Source organism: Sorex fumeus, unplaced genomic scaffold (assembly GCF_029834395.1).
Source record: "Sorex fumeus unplaced genomic scaffold, SorFum_2.1 ptg000098l, whole genome shotgun sequence".
Classification (NCBI taxonomy): domain Eukaryota; kingdom Metazoa; phylum Chordata; class Mammalia; order Eulipotyphla; family Soricidae; genus Sorex; species Sorex fumeus.
The window spans coordinates 77,269,273-77,287,710 of record NW_026606155.1 but is presented as its reverse complement, the minus strand read 5'-3'; the positions used below and the strand labels follow the sequence as shown (position 1 = coordinate 77,287,710).

The window sequence follows — 18,438 nt, the reverse complement described above, 5'->3', positions numbered from 1 at the left end:
CATAGAGACTTAGTTCACAAAGACTTGAGTGGACAATATAATGTTCCAAACATTATGAAAATACAAGTGGAAGTTTTTCAAGATACCTACAATCAAGTAAAACAAACTATAATATGTGAACTCTGTAAGCCCAAACATATTTCTTAATAGTGGAACAGAAAGATGAATATTCTCCTTTTTGTAATTACCCTCTTCATTTTACTAAAGACTTTGCAAGTATAGTACTGAGTGTATTCTTAGGTATATAAATGCTAAATAAGAGCAGGAGCAGGAATATCAGATTACCACTACCTTGGATGTATTTTTACCAGTGAAACATGGAAAGAGTCACATACATTTATGGAACTTGGAGAATCCATGGTCCTTCCCCTGCATTATTTTTGATCCAGTGGGGTTTTTTAATTGAATTAATAAAGTATTGTGCAAATCTCAAGTATACCATCATTAAAATCAACATGTTAAATAAATACCTATCCCCTGGTTTACTCAGTGTCCTGATATCTCAAGGTCTTCTATAGGACACCTAGAAATCTAGTGCTTCTTTCTCCAGACAGAGGGTTGGGGACTGATGAGCCACTATTTCAGAAAATCTGTCAATAGAACCTGCTCTCCATGCTGAGAATCATCAAGCATATGGTTGAGGTCTGCTAGGCAGTGGGACTGAGCCATAAGCTTGAGAGCCCAGGGACACAGAGAGCTCCTGAGGGCATCTCAGTGTGCAAGCAAATTAGCTTTTATAGACTAGTGGCCTTTGTTCATTTCTTTTTTCTTTTCTTTTTTTTGAACTTAATAATTAATCAAGCCTCCCCACTTGCGGCCTTGCATGCTAAGTCATTTTTGTGTGTGTGTGTGTGCGTATAGAGTTTCAGTGCTAACCTCGGGAACATGGTCAGTGATAGGGGCCAGTATACTGTTCGAAGAGACTCATGTCATTGTCACTGTTATCCCATTGTTCATCGATTTGCTCGAGCAGGACCAGTAACATCTCCATCATGAGACTGTTGTTACTGTGCTTGGCATATCGAATATGTCAGGGGTAGCTTGCCAGGCTCCGAGAGGGGCGGAGGAATCGAATTCGGTCAGCCATGTTGGCTGCGTGCAAGGCAAATGCCCTACTCACTATGCTATTGCTCCAGCCCAAGAGACTCATGAGGCAGCTGTGATTCTTTTCCTCAGATTGAGTGAACACAGCTGGAAGATTCAGTTCATCATATAGTGCCCTCTCCCAGGACTAGTTCTTGGTTTCCTTCTCTTCCTATAGTTTCCCTGTAGACTCCGGTACTGCTCTGGAGAGGCCCACTGCAGACACTGAACCAGCTGCACTTACTGTCCTCAATGTTGTCGCCAGTATTTCCCATCATACTGTGATCCCTCTAAATGTCCAGGTAATCATACTGGATCTAAAAAAAGACTCTCATCTCTAGTAAGATCTTTGCATTGGTATTCCTCTTTTCACCATCAATGGCAGCAGTCGCTGGAAGATAGGAGTAGAAGATCTTGTGCTTGACAATAGATTTGTACCTCTTTTCTGCACATCACCAAATTGATGTTCTTCTACGCTCCTTTCTGAGGTTCAGAGTCTGTCCAGTGTTAGACTGATAGAGGTCTGCACAAAGAGCTTGATAAAGTTCAGCTAACAAAGTCTAGCTTTGCCTGGCAGAAGTGCATCAGCAGGCAATAGGTTGGATAAACATTTTTGGTGTCCACACCTATGCCCTGCCAAGCTTCGTATACCACCAGGGTATAAGAAAAAAGTTAAGGATGCATCTTTGGCTTATCCGAAGGGAAATGGAGGTGGAATTTTATTAAGGATGACAGTCAGTGTAGTCAGCTGTTGCTTCATTGATGACACAAATTCTGGTTACATTTTGTTTCACTTTTCCAGATCTTTGTGGTTGCCCATTGCCTCCCTTGCTCATGGCTTTATGTGCTGCTGATGGAGTGTGTTCTCATTCTTGAGTATAGAGTCCAGGCATGGATCAGATTCCAGAGGTAGATAAACTGAATCATAAAAAAACCAGGAAGACCGGTGGCAAAAGGCACACTTCAATTTGAGGTGCTTCCTCCTGTCCACATGCTTTGTCCCTATTTGAAAGTAACCCCTTCATGAAGTAATAAAATTATGACCACATTGTGATCTTGAATATCTTTGAAAGAAATATGTAATTGAACCATGCCCAGTGTCCTGATGGACCAACAGGACAGTATTAGGGGAGGGCTTTTGTCCAAGTAAGCCAGAAAGAAATGGAAAAAAGAAATGTAGAACCATAAAGCCTCACGTAGGAGCAACATCTCTTGCATTTGGAGTGGTAAAAATTCCTATTTTAAAGATGATGGACAAAATAGGCTTCTTTTAAAAGTTGGTCTTTTTGCTGATTAGGCAAAAAGTATATTTTAAAAATACCAACTATAACTGTAGACATTCCTGAACAGAAAAATCTAAAAATTACATGTTTTTATTCAAGTGGGAAAAAGTAATTAAGTTGTATTATGATTATTATTATTATTAGCTTCTTAATTTTGGTGACTAAGATTCAGCAATGGAATAACAAACCCCTAAAAATTTGTGAGACTGCATTGGATGATGTGTTTATGGCATAACATAAGTAAGCTATATTATGAATATTATTATTAGCTTCCTAATTTTGGTGACTAAGGTTCAGCAATGGAATAAAAAAACCTCTAAAAATTTGGGAGACTGTGTTGGATGATGTGTTTATGGCATAAGGTCTTTAGGGAAATGCTTTATCATAATACTATATGCCGTTTGTAATGATGCTATATGAGCTTGAAAACCACTTCCTGGATGTGAAGCATCACCAACTGTCTGCTTGTTCAAGTTCCATACAAATGAGCTAATTACTTGCAGCAAGAATAGAATTTCAAAATAATGCAAGAAACATGTAGAACAAAAAGACTATCATGTCCTTGTGTTGCAGTTTCTCCTAAGGTACCTCATTGAGAGAAATGGGAAAATTATGGCAATGCCAGAATCTGAGGAAGACTAAGTTTTCAGGTGACAACTTGAGTACAAAATTATTTACATAGAATAGCACTCAAGGTTGAAGCCACTCAAAGACCAGCCTTTGAGACAGGGTTACTCAGTCTGAGATGAAGTCATGAAATTTACATACAAGTGGTACAATATGGAAAGTATCATGCTAAGCGAAATGAGTCAGAAAGAGAGGGATAGACATAGAAAGATTGCATTCATCTGGGGGATATAAAGTAACAAAGTATGAGATTAATACCCAAGAATAGCTGAGATCAGCACCAGGAGGATTACTCCATAACTTAGAGGCCAACCGGGTATCCTAGAGGAAAGGGCAGTTCAGATAGAGAAGGGAGCACCAAATAAAGGATGTTTGGAGGATCCTCCCAGGAGGGGAGATGCATGTCGAAAGTAGACTATGGACTGAACATGTTTGCCACTCAATGCCTCTTTTGCAGACCACAACACCCAAACGGAGAGAGAGAACACAGGGGATTGTCCTGCCACAGAGGCAGGGGGGGATGGGGGGATGGGGGTGGGAGGGATATTATCCATGGTGGTGAAAAACGGGCACTGGTGGAGGGATGGGTATCTGATCATTGTATAATTGAAACCCAAGCACCAAAAAAATTGTAAATCTACAACTGTAAAAAAAAAAATAAATAAATAAATAAAATGCTTAAAAAAAAAAAAAAGAAAAGAAATAGTAGCTGGTTCCACAGTGTGGCACCATCTTATTTTTGAAGTCATGGAAGAAGGAGAAGGGTAGAATAATTACACAAACATGTAAATTAAAGAGCTCTTAAGCATTTCAAATCCCAGCATATTTGTTTTTAAAATAAAAATGCTAAAATCAGAAAGGCTACCAGTGCCTTAGCAGCAGGCTGCTCTAGCTTTTAATTTGGAACTCCATGGAAACAGCTTTGTCTGTAACAGAGTGTTAGACATAGCTTTCAGTGACTTCTGACCCTAATTCATTCCTATTATTTTCCTGGTGTCCATGTGCAACTAATAGCACATAGAAAATCCAGGCTTGGTATGGAAAGTAATTACAAGTATATTCCCAGGAGGGAGTGGTAGAGATCACAAACTTCTATACAGAAGTGATTGTTGTTTTGTTTCTTATATTTTTCTTAATATCAACTGTTTTACATAAATATAGTTCCTAAGTATTTGCTGACTGAAATTATTTTAGTTATTTTTTTGAAGGGCTTTAATATTTTCTTTTATTCTGGGCCACTCCCAGGAATACTCCAGTCACTTATGAAAACAGGCCAGTTCACTGCTCCACCAGGCAGTGTGATACTGCCTGTCTTAGCAGTACTGGAAACCATAAGGGTCACCCTGCCAGTGCTGAAAAGCCATGAGGGCTCAGAGTTGCTTAGGGGTACCTAGAACTGCACCTTGTGGTGACGGAGGGTGTTGGGTGTTGTGGATAATGGAGAGATTGTGGTGCTGGGAATCAAACTTGGGTCCATTGCATGCTAGGCATGTGGTATAACACTTCAACCATTTCCCAGACCCTTTAATCTTTCACTGTTGGCAGAAATAGTGTGTAGTTAACCATATGCACTTTGGAGACAGGGTATGTAAGTTGGCAACCTGTGTTCAGCCTAGTGGATGAGAAGGTGACTTAACTTCTCTGTGCCTTTGTTATCTTCACTACAAACTGGAGTATCAAATAACCCCTATCTTAAAAGACTGGTTGTGAGGATTAAATTAATTACAATCTAATTATTCTCAAGGCACTGAGAATGGTGCTGGGCACAGAGCAAATTCTAGGTAAACACTGGCCATCACTATTCAGAGAAGGCTGGCTTTGATTTTGAAAAATATTCAGAAAAAGTTGCTAACTGAATATGCTAACTGAACACTCTTAAGTTATAAGGACCATCAATTCTTCAAGTTCTGGGAATTTCTTTAAAAACAATAGCTATATAGCTCTTAACTCCTTCTCCTCACTCTTTATGCTGAAGAGTTCTCTTTTAAAAAATTATTGATTGGGATTTTGTGATTTACAATACCATTGATGATGGTTTCTCATGTGCATTATTCCAACACCATGCCCATCACCATACACTGCAGAATTCTTAATGAGTAACCTATTCTTGTAATTGTTATGTATAGGCACATTCTGATCTATCCATCGCCTTTTCACAAATTGTTGTCGTTGTCATCCCAAGACTTTCTTCCTTTGATCCCACCCAAACATAGGCATAAATTAGTCTGATCTTCCTTTCCCAACTTCAGTAACTCTATAAACATATATTCTCCCACATAAGCCACCAACCCTTGCTCAACTTGGTCTTATTGCTTCTTTGACATTGGGGCTTTTCTTTTTCCTATCATTCAGAATCCATTTTGAAGTTAGTCTTAACATGAATAAAAGAAATCCACCATTTAACTCATATTCCTGGATCCAAGTGTCCTTTTGAGTCATAGGCTGTTTGCCCTTAAGATGTTTTTGCCTGATTGGACCTTTACTGGTATGTGTAGATGTCCTCATTTCGGTTTTATTTCCACAGTATGTTCCTCCAGATCTCTGCGTCTGCAATTTTGTCCTGGAACAGTCCCTGTCTGTCAGAGCCCTGCAGGAAATGCTTGCCAACACAGTTGAAAATGGTGGAGAAGGGGTGAGTACCTACGTGGACTTTGGGACTTACCATAGCCTAAAAGTACATGCTTCATTTCATTCCTCCAGTTTTTAGCTGGAAGAATCTTGAAATCTTTGATATGATCTTGCCTCCTGAACTTGATTCTTCTTTTTTAGTAGCCCCAACTTTCTTCTTTTGGATTAAGCAATTTCTGCTGGACAAACAAGAACATCATTATTGTTGCCTGAATGACACATAGAACACTTGACCATCTCCCTTTCCTTAATCCATAGTTTCTAAGAAATGTGGAGAGGTTGAATGGACTTGAGGTTGCTGGAGCACATTGGGTTCTTTGTTAGAAAAGTCTTAAAGATTTATGAAGCCCCCAGGGGGCACAGCCAGGTGGGGGACAACCAAGTTATAGTAGTTTTAGAGTCTTTCACACTCCACAGTCTTACCCATAATGTCTACAGTTCCTATGGTTAATAAAACAGTTCCTACATATTAAACCAAAATATTGTGTTTGTGTTCCAAGTACCCCATTATAGGTCACCCAGGCAAGACTTTGGCAAGACATTTCAGAATACTTTTTTCTTTTTCCCCTAATGAGGCATGTCCATTTAAGTTTACTTGTCACCTTGTATTTTAATTCTACAGCCTTTAAATCAAAGGGCCTTTCTCCATTCTACTTAGTGTCTACATTTAGACAACTATGCTTCTGGTTATGGAAACAGCTTCCAAACTGCTTTGATTCTTCTGTACTTAGCATTTGTTTTTCAATTTGTTTTAATCTCTATTATATTCTTCTTAAAATGTGGAATCAATCATCATACTTTCTGTTCTAAAATATTTTGTCTTCTCATTACCTTGTGAGAAATTCTAGTGAAAACTGAAGTTCAAATCAAATGGTCCATGAAATTTTATTATTAAATGTATAATAGTTTGAATATCGATTGGGTAAGTATAATAACTACATTGGATCATATGTCTTTTTGTGTTACTTTACCTGGAGACAAAAAGAAATCTAACTCTTCTTTTCCTATTTCAACATTGTAGCATTATTGTTGGTATTGAATAGTAAAAAAGAAAGCTTAGAATTGAGAAAAGAGCTGGAACACAGATGGGAAATGTGACTCTTTTTAAAATTTTAAGGTTGTTTATTCATTGGTGGCTCCACTAAATGGTGACTTGGACAACAGATTCAGTTACTAAACACTCTAGGAACTCTCAGAAAATTCCATCAGGGCTCTCAGTTTTTATTACAAGAAACAATATTTTTATAAAACCCCTCGAGTCTGATTATTTTTGCTTTTCCAAAGTGGTTGCTGTGCACATTTACTATTAGTACTTATTTTCATTTAGATTCTAATATCCATCAGGGATGAAAAAGAAAGCAGAGAAGAAATTAAAAAAAGGAAGGAGCTAATATGACAGACTCTTATAGTTCTCTGGAGCCTGGGGATGTTTGAGTAGGATGGCATCTCTTTTGCATGCCAGTCCATTTTGTTTGGAAATAGGCATTTACTGCTTTCAGATGGATATTACTTTTACAAATGATCATGACTGCCACCAAACGGGATGTTTGAAGAGTGTATTTTTTTCTTCTAGACATCAACGTGTGGTATGTGTGGCACGTCTCTTCACAGATCTATAGCAATTGGATACTTTTCAAACTGACTTTAATTGTTTGTTGATATGATGGGTGCACAGAAGCCTTATTCTGGCAAGAATTTACAATTCTACAGCTCCTGCTAGCAGGGAAAAGAAAAGGTGTTCAGTCTGATTTAACAATAGGGAGTTTATTAATAAAAAGAACTTAATCACAGGCAGGATCCAAACTTATGTTGATGAAGAGAATACATAATGAGTACTTAGGAGCAGAGATGCCTGGTGTCCCTCAGAGTCCATTTTGCAGAACTTATTCTTGGGTCATTTTATCTCTGATTAAATTTCATATTAGTTGGTTGTGGGAAAAACAGCCAACACATAAATGCTTATCAGGATGGGCCATTAAATGGCATGAGTTAGAAGTAAAATTTCTACATACAGATATCAAGGTACTTTCATGTTTTCAACTGATTGGATTTACATTATGTGATACATCTAGCCACCTTTGGCAGAAGACATGGGGTCAACAGAGATACCAAAAACCACCTCTCAGACCTCAATCCCCATCCTAGAGAAATGACCTCCAGGTATCACTTCAGTTAGAAAAGCTCAGGCATGTTTTCAGTAGAGACTATATCAAACTAGATGACTTCTCGGGCAAGTTATTTCTTCTTTCTGTACAACATTGTCCATATCTTCAGAAAGTAACCTACTTCATAGCACTAGGTAAGAAATAAGTACCAATGAATTCTTTCGGTATGTAAGTAAATTAATATTGATTTCTCTTTAATCTCTAAACCATTTATTCCCATTGTAGGATCCTTTAGACATTTTTAGATGCCTCAAAGGAATATAAACAGGTACTATATAAACATGTGGATGTCATATCTACCACTTACCTCAAAATGCATATTTATGGGGAGCAGAGAAATAGCATAAGGGCTAAGGCACTTGCCTTGCATGATAGTAAACCCTCATTCATTCCTAGCATCATATATGGTCCCTGAACACCTCCCAGAGTGATTCCTGTGCACAGAGCCACAAGTAAGCCCTGAGCACTGCTAGGCCAGGTGTGGCCAAAACAAATCAACAAAAGAACACCATGTATTTTGATGTGACTGGGCATAATTCATCAAAAAAAGTCTTTACACAATTACCAACTATAACTTATAATAAAGGCATTGGTTTTCTTTAAAAGTTTACTTAATCAGATGTTCACAAGTACAAAAAAGAAGTAAAATAAATTAAATACTATGATGTTCAGTCTGATGTAATGTTGTACTTCTCAGAACACATAGGATTATAAATAGTTTATATCACGCTTCACTTTCAGATGTTAAATATCTAGAATGCTAATATACAATCAGCTTTCAAACTTTGATTGGCAGATGTGATCTGGTAAAATATTTCTATAAGGAACTTTATCACAGCTCTCCTTATTGAGAGGTAGAGAGTTCATTTCTCTCATTGCTTAAGTGATCATATAAACCACCTAAGATCCTTCCCTTTGTTGATAGAGGAAATATAGCCATAATGTAGTTGCTAGAGAAATGCACACATTTTTGTATGGCACACTTGTAATGCTTAAGGGCCATATATCTATGCCTTGTTAGAAAATACGTGTTGTCTACTGGAAATACATGATCTTATAAAGGTTATCAAAGTACACATTATGAGATATTTATCTTCTGACTAACACAGCACCAAGAATAAGATATTATCTATGGCCAAGGAAGGTAATAATGCCACTTAAAAAGACTCTGTTAAAGATGAATCTACTCCAAAACTGTTTGGTAATGGTAAAATCAAAAGACTCTGAGGGGAGTTAGAATACCATTGTCTAAATTCTAAACACTATTTGTAGATTTGGAGATTTGTTTGAGTTTCTCCATAAAGGCTAAGAGGATTCTTCTTTATTCATGATTCCCGAATTTCCACTACCCTTTCTATCTCACAGATCAGACAACAAGACAGATTGAGAGTTTATGTTGGTATATGTGTATGGTGGGAACAAGACTCAAAACACTGATGAAAAAAACTGATAAATAAATTATAAGTAATTCTCAACCCCACTGATTTTTAAGGCATTAAAAAAATCATTAGCTAGTAAAATCTAACAGTAAGCATTAATTGCACTTTAAGGAAGGGACGTAAGATTTTCTTTAGACAAAAAGGGAAAAAGTTGCTCTGCATGGGGTATGATATAAGTCTGAGAATCTTACCATATGGCCCTTAAAGCCTGGGGAGATAGAATACGAATGTACCCAAAGAGCACCAAATAGGGTGTTTAACTATGAATTGACTTTGCATGAATTAGTAGCAAAAAAATAAAAATAAAAAGCCACAGCAAATTCTGTGGAACCCTCACTCAGCATCTCTGCCACCACTGTCTACCCGGGGACATTGCTCTGCTTAGCTATAACCTATGAGGGTAGGATACTACTTCCAATCTCATTAAATATTTAGTTGGCCTTTCCCTGCATTTGCTATTCAAAGTGAGAGATGTCATACTCAGACTTTTCTTAACTTATGATGGGCCACCTATACCTGTATCCTCAAATCGTTTATATTTACAAAATAGCAACCAAATATGTAGGTGAAATTGCTCTTATATGCCAGAGTTGGGGTATGGGTTTATATTTGAAATCTACCAACAAATCTGCCCCAACACAGGGGGCAACTGCCCCAACTCTACACAGGACAATAATCCATGAAGCGTTCAATGATGACTATATATAATTTCAATTTTGTTGTTGTTGTTGACACATACAAACAAAAAAACAAACAAACACTGTTCTCCCGTTGTTCATCGATTTGCTCGAGCAGGCCCAGTAACGTCTCCATTTTAAGACTTGTTGTTACTGTGTTTGGCATATTGAATATGTCGTGGGGAGCTTGCCAGGCTCTGCCGCGCGGGCAAGATACTCTTGGTAGCTTGCTGGGCTCTCCAAGAGGGGCCAAAAAATCGAAACTGGCTCAGCCGGTCTGGCTGTGTGCAAGGCAAATGCCCTACCACTCTGCTATCGGTCCAGCCCATGTGTTGAGACATGTGTCCATAAATTTTGTTAAGGATAATATGTGCTATATTCTGTAGCTCTGACATAGTTTCTTTCTTCAAAGAGTCAGATGTTATTTTTAGGAATTAAATATCATTAAGGTCTCTCAATAAAAATTTATTGTTATTTTCAAACTGTCATTAGATGTGTATTTTATGACTTCCACTTCTTTGCCTATTCTTACTGTTAAATAATAATTTTAAGTTACAGCTGTTAAATTATAATTATATGATGAAATATTGAATTAAAATTTTTCCAATAAAAGCTAGAATTTATGAAAATGTAATAATTCATATTTTAACTGACCTTTTGATAACATGGGATCAGATTCAAATATACCACTTAAAATACCTTATTTTATGGTAAGAAAATACCTCTTTATAGCAAAACACATTCAATTGTTTGCAATATTGGTGGGATGGGAGTCCCAAGCAGTGCTCAGAGGCCCAAGGATCTCTGTTATCAATATTTTTAATGGAATAATTTTAAAGGGATAAAAAGCCAAATTGTTGAAAGTAGGAACTATTATCCTTGGGTGCATTTTTGTACATATATAATTATGGACTAGTGGATCATGCTACAGACAAATGTAGGCTCTGGCATGTTGCTTGCTAGCTATTTTCCTGATGATATCAGCACTGAATTGGGGAAGGGGAGAGTTTAGACAAACTTTTACATCTAATGCCACTGCTACCTTACAGCTACAATAACCAAATATTTATCAGGTAAGAAATTCCCCTTTATTCTCATGGGTGCTTTTTTTTCTTCTATAGTAAACATCTCTATATTCCTCTCATTACTTAAAAGCTTTTAGCAAAACTGGCACACACTAAAATATCCATTTACTGTTCTGTTTTTGATTTTGCTAGCTCAGTGACCTCTCGGAATGGGTACGTTATTCACTCCTTTAATATACATGTACTTTGCATGAACACCTGACTCCAGATGTATTTTCACTTATAAGTGTTGAGGGCAATTTCCATTCTTTGTGCCTCTGCAGTTAAAAACACCACTGCACTACACACTTCAATCTTGTGGAATTAGAGGTGGCTGCACACTTAGAAATTTGTTGCCAGGTGGCTTGTTAAACTGCTGCTTTGCAATTAGGAGAACGGCTTGCCTGTGCATCCTTTTTCCTTTTTTTTTTTTGTCCTTTCAAGACACTGGAAATTTTTTTCTCAAAACCTTTTTTCCCCCTTTCGAATGTTGTCTAGGGGCCTATGTCATAGGTTTTGACTTGGTAAAACGACCAAAGTGTGCAGCTGTGCCTTAATCCAAACTTCCCGGTGCTTCCAGCCCTTTCCAGTGCTATTATGTAACTCCAGCTCTGCTCTTCCATAAGATCTGGAATTCATAATATAAATGAAAAAAGCTAGTTCAGAGTTCTACCTTCTACTTATAATAACTTGTAAGTGAACCAACAGAGGACTCCACTATCAGTTTCAACAATTAAGACTAACCATTAAGATTAACTAGCTTTTTACATTGCTTCATATCCCAAGTAGAAATCATTTTCAAGTGAAAGAATGCACAGAATTTATTTTTCAAACTTCTCAACCAACCTTCCATTCTTTAAATATAGAACTTAAGCTTTACTGGAATTGTCTTTCTTTTGGTGAATTGTTCATTTGGAAGCCAATGCCTCACGTTTAAAATCACTTTGCCTGTGTGATCATGGTGTTGTTTTGCAAATGTGATAACATTTAGCCTTGCTAATGTTACACAAACCCTGAATAATTTCCATTCTTGCTGTGGACATTCAACTGCTCTTAGTATATTTAGCCCTGTCATAATAGCTGCAATCATCATTGTAGGAAGCTTAAGCTTATTCTCCATGGCAGCACGAAAAGGGATTTGTGTGTGTGTGTGTGTGTGTATGTGTGTATGTGTGTGTGGTGTCTGTGTGTGTGTGTGTAGACAGACAGGAAAATTTTAACTGTAAAAATGTAAACAATCTTTATTAAAGTGTCTTATAATTAGGAGAAATTGGAATATCTGAGGTAATCCCATGCATGCAACATAAATAATTCGATGAGGAGGGGAATTGTTTTTTTTTCCTAAGATTAAAAAATGTTTAATTTGAGGCAGGGGTAAGTTCAAGGGCAGAAATGAGTGTAAAATGGGTTTTAATTTAATTTTTAATGAATATGCTTAAATTCCAATTTAGAAGATATTTGATTTTAAGGAAAATCTTTTAAGACACTTGCTTACCTTTCAAAAAATGAAGCACACTTAGAAATCAAGAACTCCTGGGTGCATAGAAACTTCTCACTTTAGACTTTTCCCTTGGTCATGTGATTTTTAATACATATTAGAGTTGATATTACACCTGGAAGAAGAATGGAATGTATTAGGGGAAAAAAAAGCAACTTTTTTCTACTTCATGAAACTTTCATTAAAATTTGCTATTTGAATATTCTTGTAAAAAGAAATTAACTTGGTGCCAGATGAACCCTAATCTCAACAGGCATTTTTATCTTTCTTGAGGTTAAAATCCTGTGACCAATGCCCTCGCCCTACTGTTGTTGCTACCTGGTATTAGCATGGAAGAATCTGAAATAATGAGCTAGAGCAAGTGAAAGAAAGCAAGATGATTTGGCATAGTATTTCTCCCCCTCCCCCCATGCACCCCCCAAGAGGCCACTGATAAAAAGAGCATAAGTAGGGAGGAGGGTACAGCACAAGAACTAGGGAGCCCAATTTATAGGACAAGAGGATCTGGAAGGAACTGCGTTGCATGGAGACCCACAGCTGGGAAGGATGGAGAAATACAATTTTAGGGGGCCCAGGAGGCTAACAGGAGCTAACATGCTGTGAGAAGAGCAGGAATACAGGAGATAGATTGCTTGTTCATACCTTAGAATCATCCTGGATCCTTGGAGGGCCCGTTCAGGATGGGAGGTACCTGCTGAAAGTAGACTATAGACCAAACATGATGGTCACTTAGTACCTGCATTGCAAATCGCAACACCCTAAAGGAGAGAGAGAGAGTAAAAGGGAATGTGCCTGCCACAGGGGCTGGGGTGTCAGGAATGGGGTGGGGATGGTGGGAGGAATACTGGGAACATTGGTGGCGGAGAATGGGCACTGGTGGAGGGATGGTTACTCGATCATTGTAAGACTAAAACGTAAGCACAAAAGTTTGTAAGTCTGTAACTGTACCTCACAGTGATTCATTAAAAAATAAAAAATAGGGAGCTGTTTGCTTGCAGGATTGTTTTCCATCCTTTAACGTTGAGTCTGTGTTTGCTCTGACTGTTGAGATGAATTTCTTGTGGGCAGCAGAATGTTGGGTTCTGTCTCTGAATCCATTTTGCCACTCTGTGTCTCTTAATTGGTAAATTTAGATTGTTGACGTTGAGAGAGATTATTATTATGGGGTTTTGTGTCATCTTTCTGTAAGGATCTGTTGTGCTTGTAGGGTTTGTCTTGTCTTGTAGCAGCCCCTTTAGCCCTTCTTTTAGGTTTGGGTTTGAGTCTAGAAGTTCCTGAACTGCTGTTGATCTAGAAAATAGTGTACCGTTCCTTCAAGTTTGAGTGAGTATTGCAGCACTGTTTACAATAGCTAGAATCTGGAAAAAACCTCAGTGCCTGAGAACAGATGACTGGTTAAAGAAAGTTTGGTAGAGACATCTGTACTTGTTTGTTCATTGCAGCACTCTTTACAATAGCCAGAAACTGGAAGAAACCTGAGTGCCCAAGAACAGATGACTGGTTAAAGAAACTTCGGTACATCTACACAATGGAGTACTATGTAGTTGTTAGAAAAGATGAAGTAATGAAATTTACATACAAGTGGTACAATATGGAAAGTATCATGCTAAGCGAAATGAGTCAGAAAGAGAGGGATAGACATAGAAAGATTGCATTCATTTGGGGGATATAAAGTAACAACGTATGAGATTAATACCCAAGAATAGCTGAGATCAGCACCAGGAGGATTACTCCATAGCTTAGAGGCCAGCCGGGTATTCTAGGGGAAAGGGCAGTTCAGGTAGAGAAGGGAGCACCAAATAAAGGGTGTTTGGAGGATCCTCCCAGGAGGGGAGATGCATGTTGAAAGTAGACTATGAACCTAACATGTTTGCCACTCAATGCCTCTTTTGCAGACCACAACACCCAAAAGGAGAGAGAGAGAACAAAAGGGAATGCCCTGCCACAGAGGCAGGGTGGGGGGGGGGGGGGATGGGGGAAGATATTATCCATGGTGGTAGAAAATGGGCACTGGTGGAGGGATGGGTATTTGATCATTGTATGACCGAAACCCAAGCACAAAGATTTGTAAATCTACAACTGTACCCCATGGTGCTTCACTAATTAAAAAAAAAAAACACAAAAAAGAAAGAAACTTTGGTACATCTACATAATAGAGTACTATGTAGCTGTTAGAAAAGATGAAGTCATGAAATTTACATACAAGTGGTACTACATAGAAAGTATCATGCTAAGCTAAATGAGTCAGAAAGAAAGGAACAGACATTGAAAAATTGCATTCATCTGGGAAACATAAAGTAACAAAATAGGAGACTAACACCCAAGAATAGCTTAGATAAGTATCAGGAGGTTTACTCCATGGCTTGGAGGCTAGCCGCACACTCTAGGGGGAAAGGCAGCTCAGATAAAGAAGGGAGCACCAAATAAAGGGTGTTGGGAGGTGTTGGGAGATGCATGCTGAAAGTAGACTATAGACCAAATATGATTGCCACTCAATGCCTCTTTTGCAAACCAAAGCACCCAAAAGGAGAAAGAGAACAAAAGGGAATGCCCTACCACAGAGGTAGGGTGGGATGCGGGGGATGGGGGTGGGAGAGATACTGGGATCAGTGGTGGTGGAGAATGGGCACTGGTGGAGGGATGGGTACTCCATCATTGTGTAACTGAAACCCAAGCACAAAAATTTGTAAGTCTACAACTGTACCTCATGGTGTTTCATTAATAAAAAATATTAAATAAATAAAGAAAAATTTAAAAAAATAAAGAATCATCCTGGGATCAGTGTCCAGGTATGAAGAAGGATTTGTAAGTCATTGGGGAAATGAGGAAATGAAGACAGTGTAAGAATTAGAGTTTTCAGGGTTCAATTACAGGTAAAGATCATTTGATTGCAAGATGGAGGAGAAAAAAATCAATTCCAACTAAGATGTAATGAAACAATGTTATTCAAAGATCTGCGTTTATTCTAAGAACCTCTGAACCATAAGTAAGTGAGAACCTACTGTATGAAATGGAAGAGAAGGGAAGTGTGGAGTCTTGTTCCTGTTCTGAGATGTTGACTGTCAAGGAGAAAACCTGGACTGACAGGGGGTGGGCATTCTGGCCTTGGCACAACCTCTCTGATGGCTTCTGAGTCCTGTTCAGAGCCTGAACAGTATCAGTGGTTCCAAAGCACTATAGAATCATCCAGGGACCAGTATCTAGTTATGAAATATTTGTAAATCATCAGAGAAATAATGAAAATAAAGATGAGGTAGGAATTGTTTCATTAAGCTAAAGTTTTAAGTGGGAAGGTCTGCCTATTAAATTTTCTCTGATTCTGTCCTTTTTAGTCCTGACTTCGCATGATTTCCTTTTTTAGTGTTTTAATCATATAAGGGTAATCAGGTTGGCTTATTTTCTTGTCAGAAATTGTGGTGGCAATGTAGATGACAGCTTTCTTTCCTTTTTGTGCCCTTACTGGGAAAAAATTGTAAAATTGACAATTATGTTGATTTTTTGTTCCTGTAGTTTAAGTTATACAGTTTCTTGAATTGTTAACTCTAACTCCTATTTTTGTGTATAGCTGTGTATATAGTTCTAAGTAGTTTTATCCAAATACCAGGTACATGTTTTTACTTAAAAATTATTGCTTGAGGCTTGAGGCTAGAGAGATAGTATAGTAGATAAGTCACTTGGTTTGCATGAAGCCAACCTGGATTTGGTGCTCAGCACTGCAAATGGTTCTCCAAGCACTGCCAGGGGTGATCTCTGAGCACAGAACCAGGAGTGAATTCTGGGCACAGCCAGGGGTGATCCCATTGTAAAGCACACACACACAAACATACACACACACACACACACAGAGACACACACACCAAAACAGAAAAAGCTATTGCTTAAAAAAAATTTTTAATGTTAGTAGGCAGTTTGCTACCTATTTGGTTAATTTCAACTTTCTCTATAGATATCTTTGGGGGTGAAAGGGAGAGGTAGTCTCAGTCCATGGACCCCAGTTGCTCCTCCTTTTGTTTTTGTCATTTTATGTTTGGATTGGGAAGGTCATACTCAGCATTTCTCAGGGGGAACCTGTTGGCTCTTAGGGATTACACTGGCTTGTGGTTAGGGGACCATATGCAGAATCAGGATTCAACTTGGGTAAGCCACATTTAGGGAAATTGTCTTAACTTCTGTACTCCTTCCATCCCCTGTTTCCATCACTGAAACTTGCACTAGAGCTAGAACTTGAACAGCAATTGTCTGCTCTTCTCCCGCTCATTGTGTATAAATGCAAGCTGGGTCCCTGCATCCATCTCTCTGATGCTCATCTATGTCTGTAAGGTATATGGCAGCAGGGAGAAGACCCAGGTACAGACCTCATCAATTGGGTCTCTTCTGAAGAACATTCTTTGAGAATTGACTTGAGAAGTCACTGTCTCTTCCTATAGCACTGCAGCACTGTCCTTCCATTGTTCGTTGATTTGCTTGAGTGGGCACCAGTAACATCTCCATTGTGAGACTTGTTGCTACTGTTTTTGGCATAACAAATACTTCACTGGTAGCTTGCCAGGCTTTACCATGTGGACAGGATACTCTCGGTAGCTTGCCAGGTTCTCTGAGAGGGGCGGAGGAATCGAACCCTGGTTGGCCTCGTGCAAGGCAAACGCCCTACCCACTGTGCTATTGTTCCATCCCGCATCAGACAATGATGTTGCCTCTTCCTAGTGCCCCTAAATCTTGCTTTCTAAGTTGAGGGAGGGGAGTCATGGAAACATGTGGCAGGACTCCTGAGAATACCTGTATTTTTATAATTATGGAGGAGAGAGTAGAAAGGTAGGTTGGATGCATTGTTATTCTTAAATTTTTAATTCTGAATATTTAAATAATCACTCAATTTCTAATATTTGTGGCTTTTGTCTTATAAATGTTCAGAATTACTACTTGAATACAAAAATCTTTAGTGTTTCTCTTATCTATGATTACAGATCACTGAATTATAATTACTGAGGCACTGTAGGTCTGAAAATGCAGAAGAGCTATAGTTGGTTTTCTAAACCTTCTATGGTGCTCCAAATTCCAAAGTCAGCACACAAGTACCCAGAAATGGTAGCCAGTCATTTGTAAAACTGTCTTCTCAATATGCAACTTTGACAACTGTACCATATACCAATAACCTACCCTCATAGGTTATTTTCCATGCCAGCTTGGTAAAGGGACTGTTTGCAGTTCAAGATTTACACAAATTTGGATATAATGGCCTCATGCAGTAAAATATCTCAAATGTAATTTCTTTCAGCCTTGAAAGGGATCCAAGAATGTATTTCTATTCCCATATAATGTAGAGTTTTCCAATAATAGGGAGTGCTGAGTAGTGAATATTTACCTAGTAGCTAGCTTTTCAGAACCTCTTGTCCCACCAGGGTTGTCCATTTGATGATTATATTGACTCTCTGTTCTAGTCTATACTTGACTGTATCAAGCCTGACTCCCAGAGGGGAAATAAGGACTTGAGAGTCATCTAAATTATAGCGGGAGCTACAATTCTGTGGCCCAAGACAACTGCCCAGGTCATTAAGAGAATGTGCTACTATGGGTTCCAGATACATTGTTTCTCCCAGGCAGCTACCCGAATATTCAGGGCAGCAGAGTGAAACCCAGGAATATTCAGGTCCATGATTTATAGCGCCACTGATTTTGGTCACAGCTGAAGAAATCAGAGGATGAGGAATTTCCAGGCTCTCTCAAATTAGCCTATTTATATGGATCTCTGAGTCTTTGTTTTCAAATGTTTCTGCCTTCCTAACCTGACACAAATTCCACTGAAACTTCTTCCCATATCTCTAACCACCTGTGTAGGCCTTTGTTGCTTCATGTCTATCCCTATTTATTTCATTTGCAATATTTTATTAGATTGAATGGCTCCCTGGGAACCAGGCATATTAGTTGTGCTGAGTCCTGGTCTCAATAAGTTCAATTCCAACTGGTTTCTTTTTTC

At 38.4% G+C, this 18,438-nt stretch overlaps 1 protein-coding gene across 5 annotated transcripts in view; it reads left to right on the top strand.

Moving 5' to 3' along the window:
• Window positions 1-18,438, top strand: part of RYR3 (ryanodine receptor 3) — a 631,292-nt gene that overhangs the window by 238,219 nt on the left and 374,635 nt on the right. For 3 of the 5 annotated variants that reach the window (XM_056134221.1, XM_056134222.1, XM_056134220.1), the window contains exon 3: window positions 5,518-5,625. In XM_056134221.1, coding sequence (XP_055990196.1) covers window positions 5,518-5,625 — 108 coding nt within the window. Of the gene's footprint in view, window positions 1-5,517; window positions 5,626-11,119; window positions 11,141-18,438 lie in introns of all 5 variants that reach the window. The other 2 variants (XM_056134219.1, XM_056134218.1) reach the window with 1 other exon arrangement.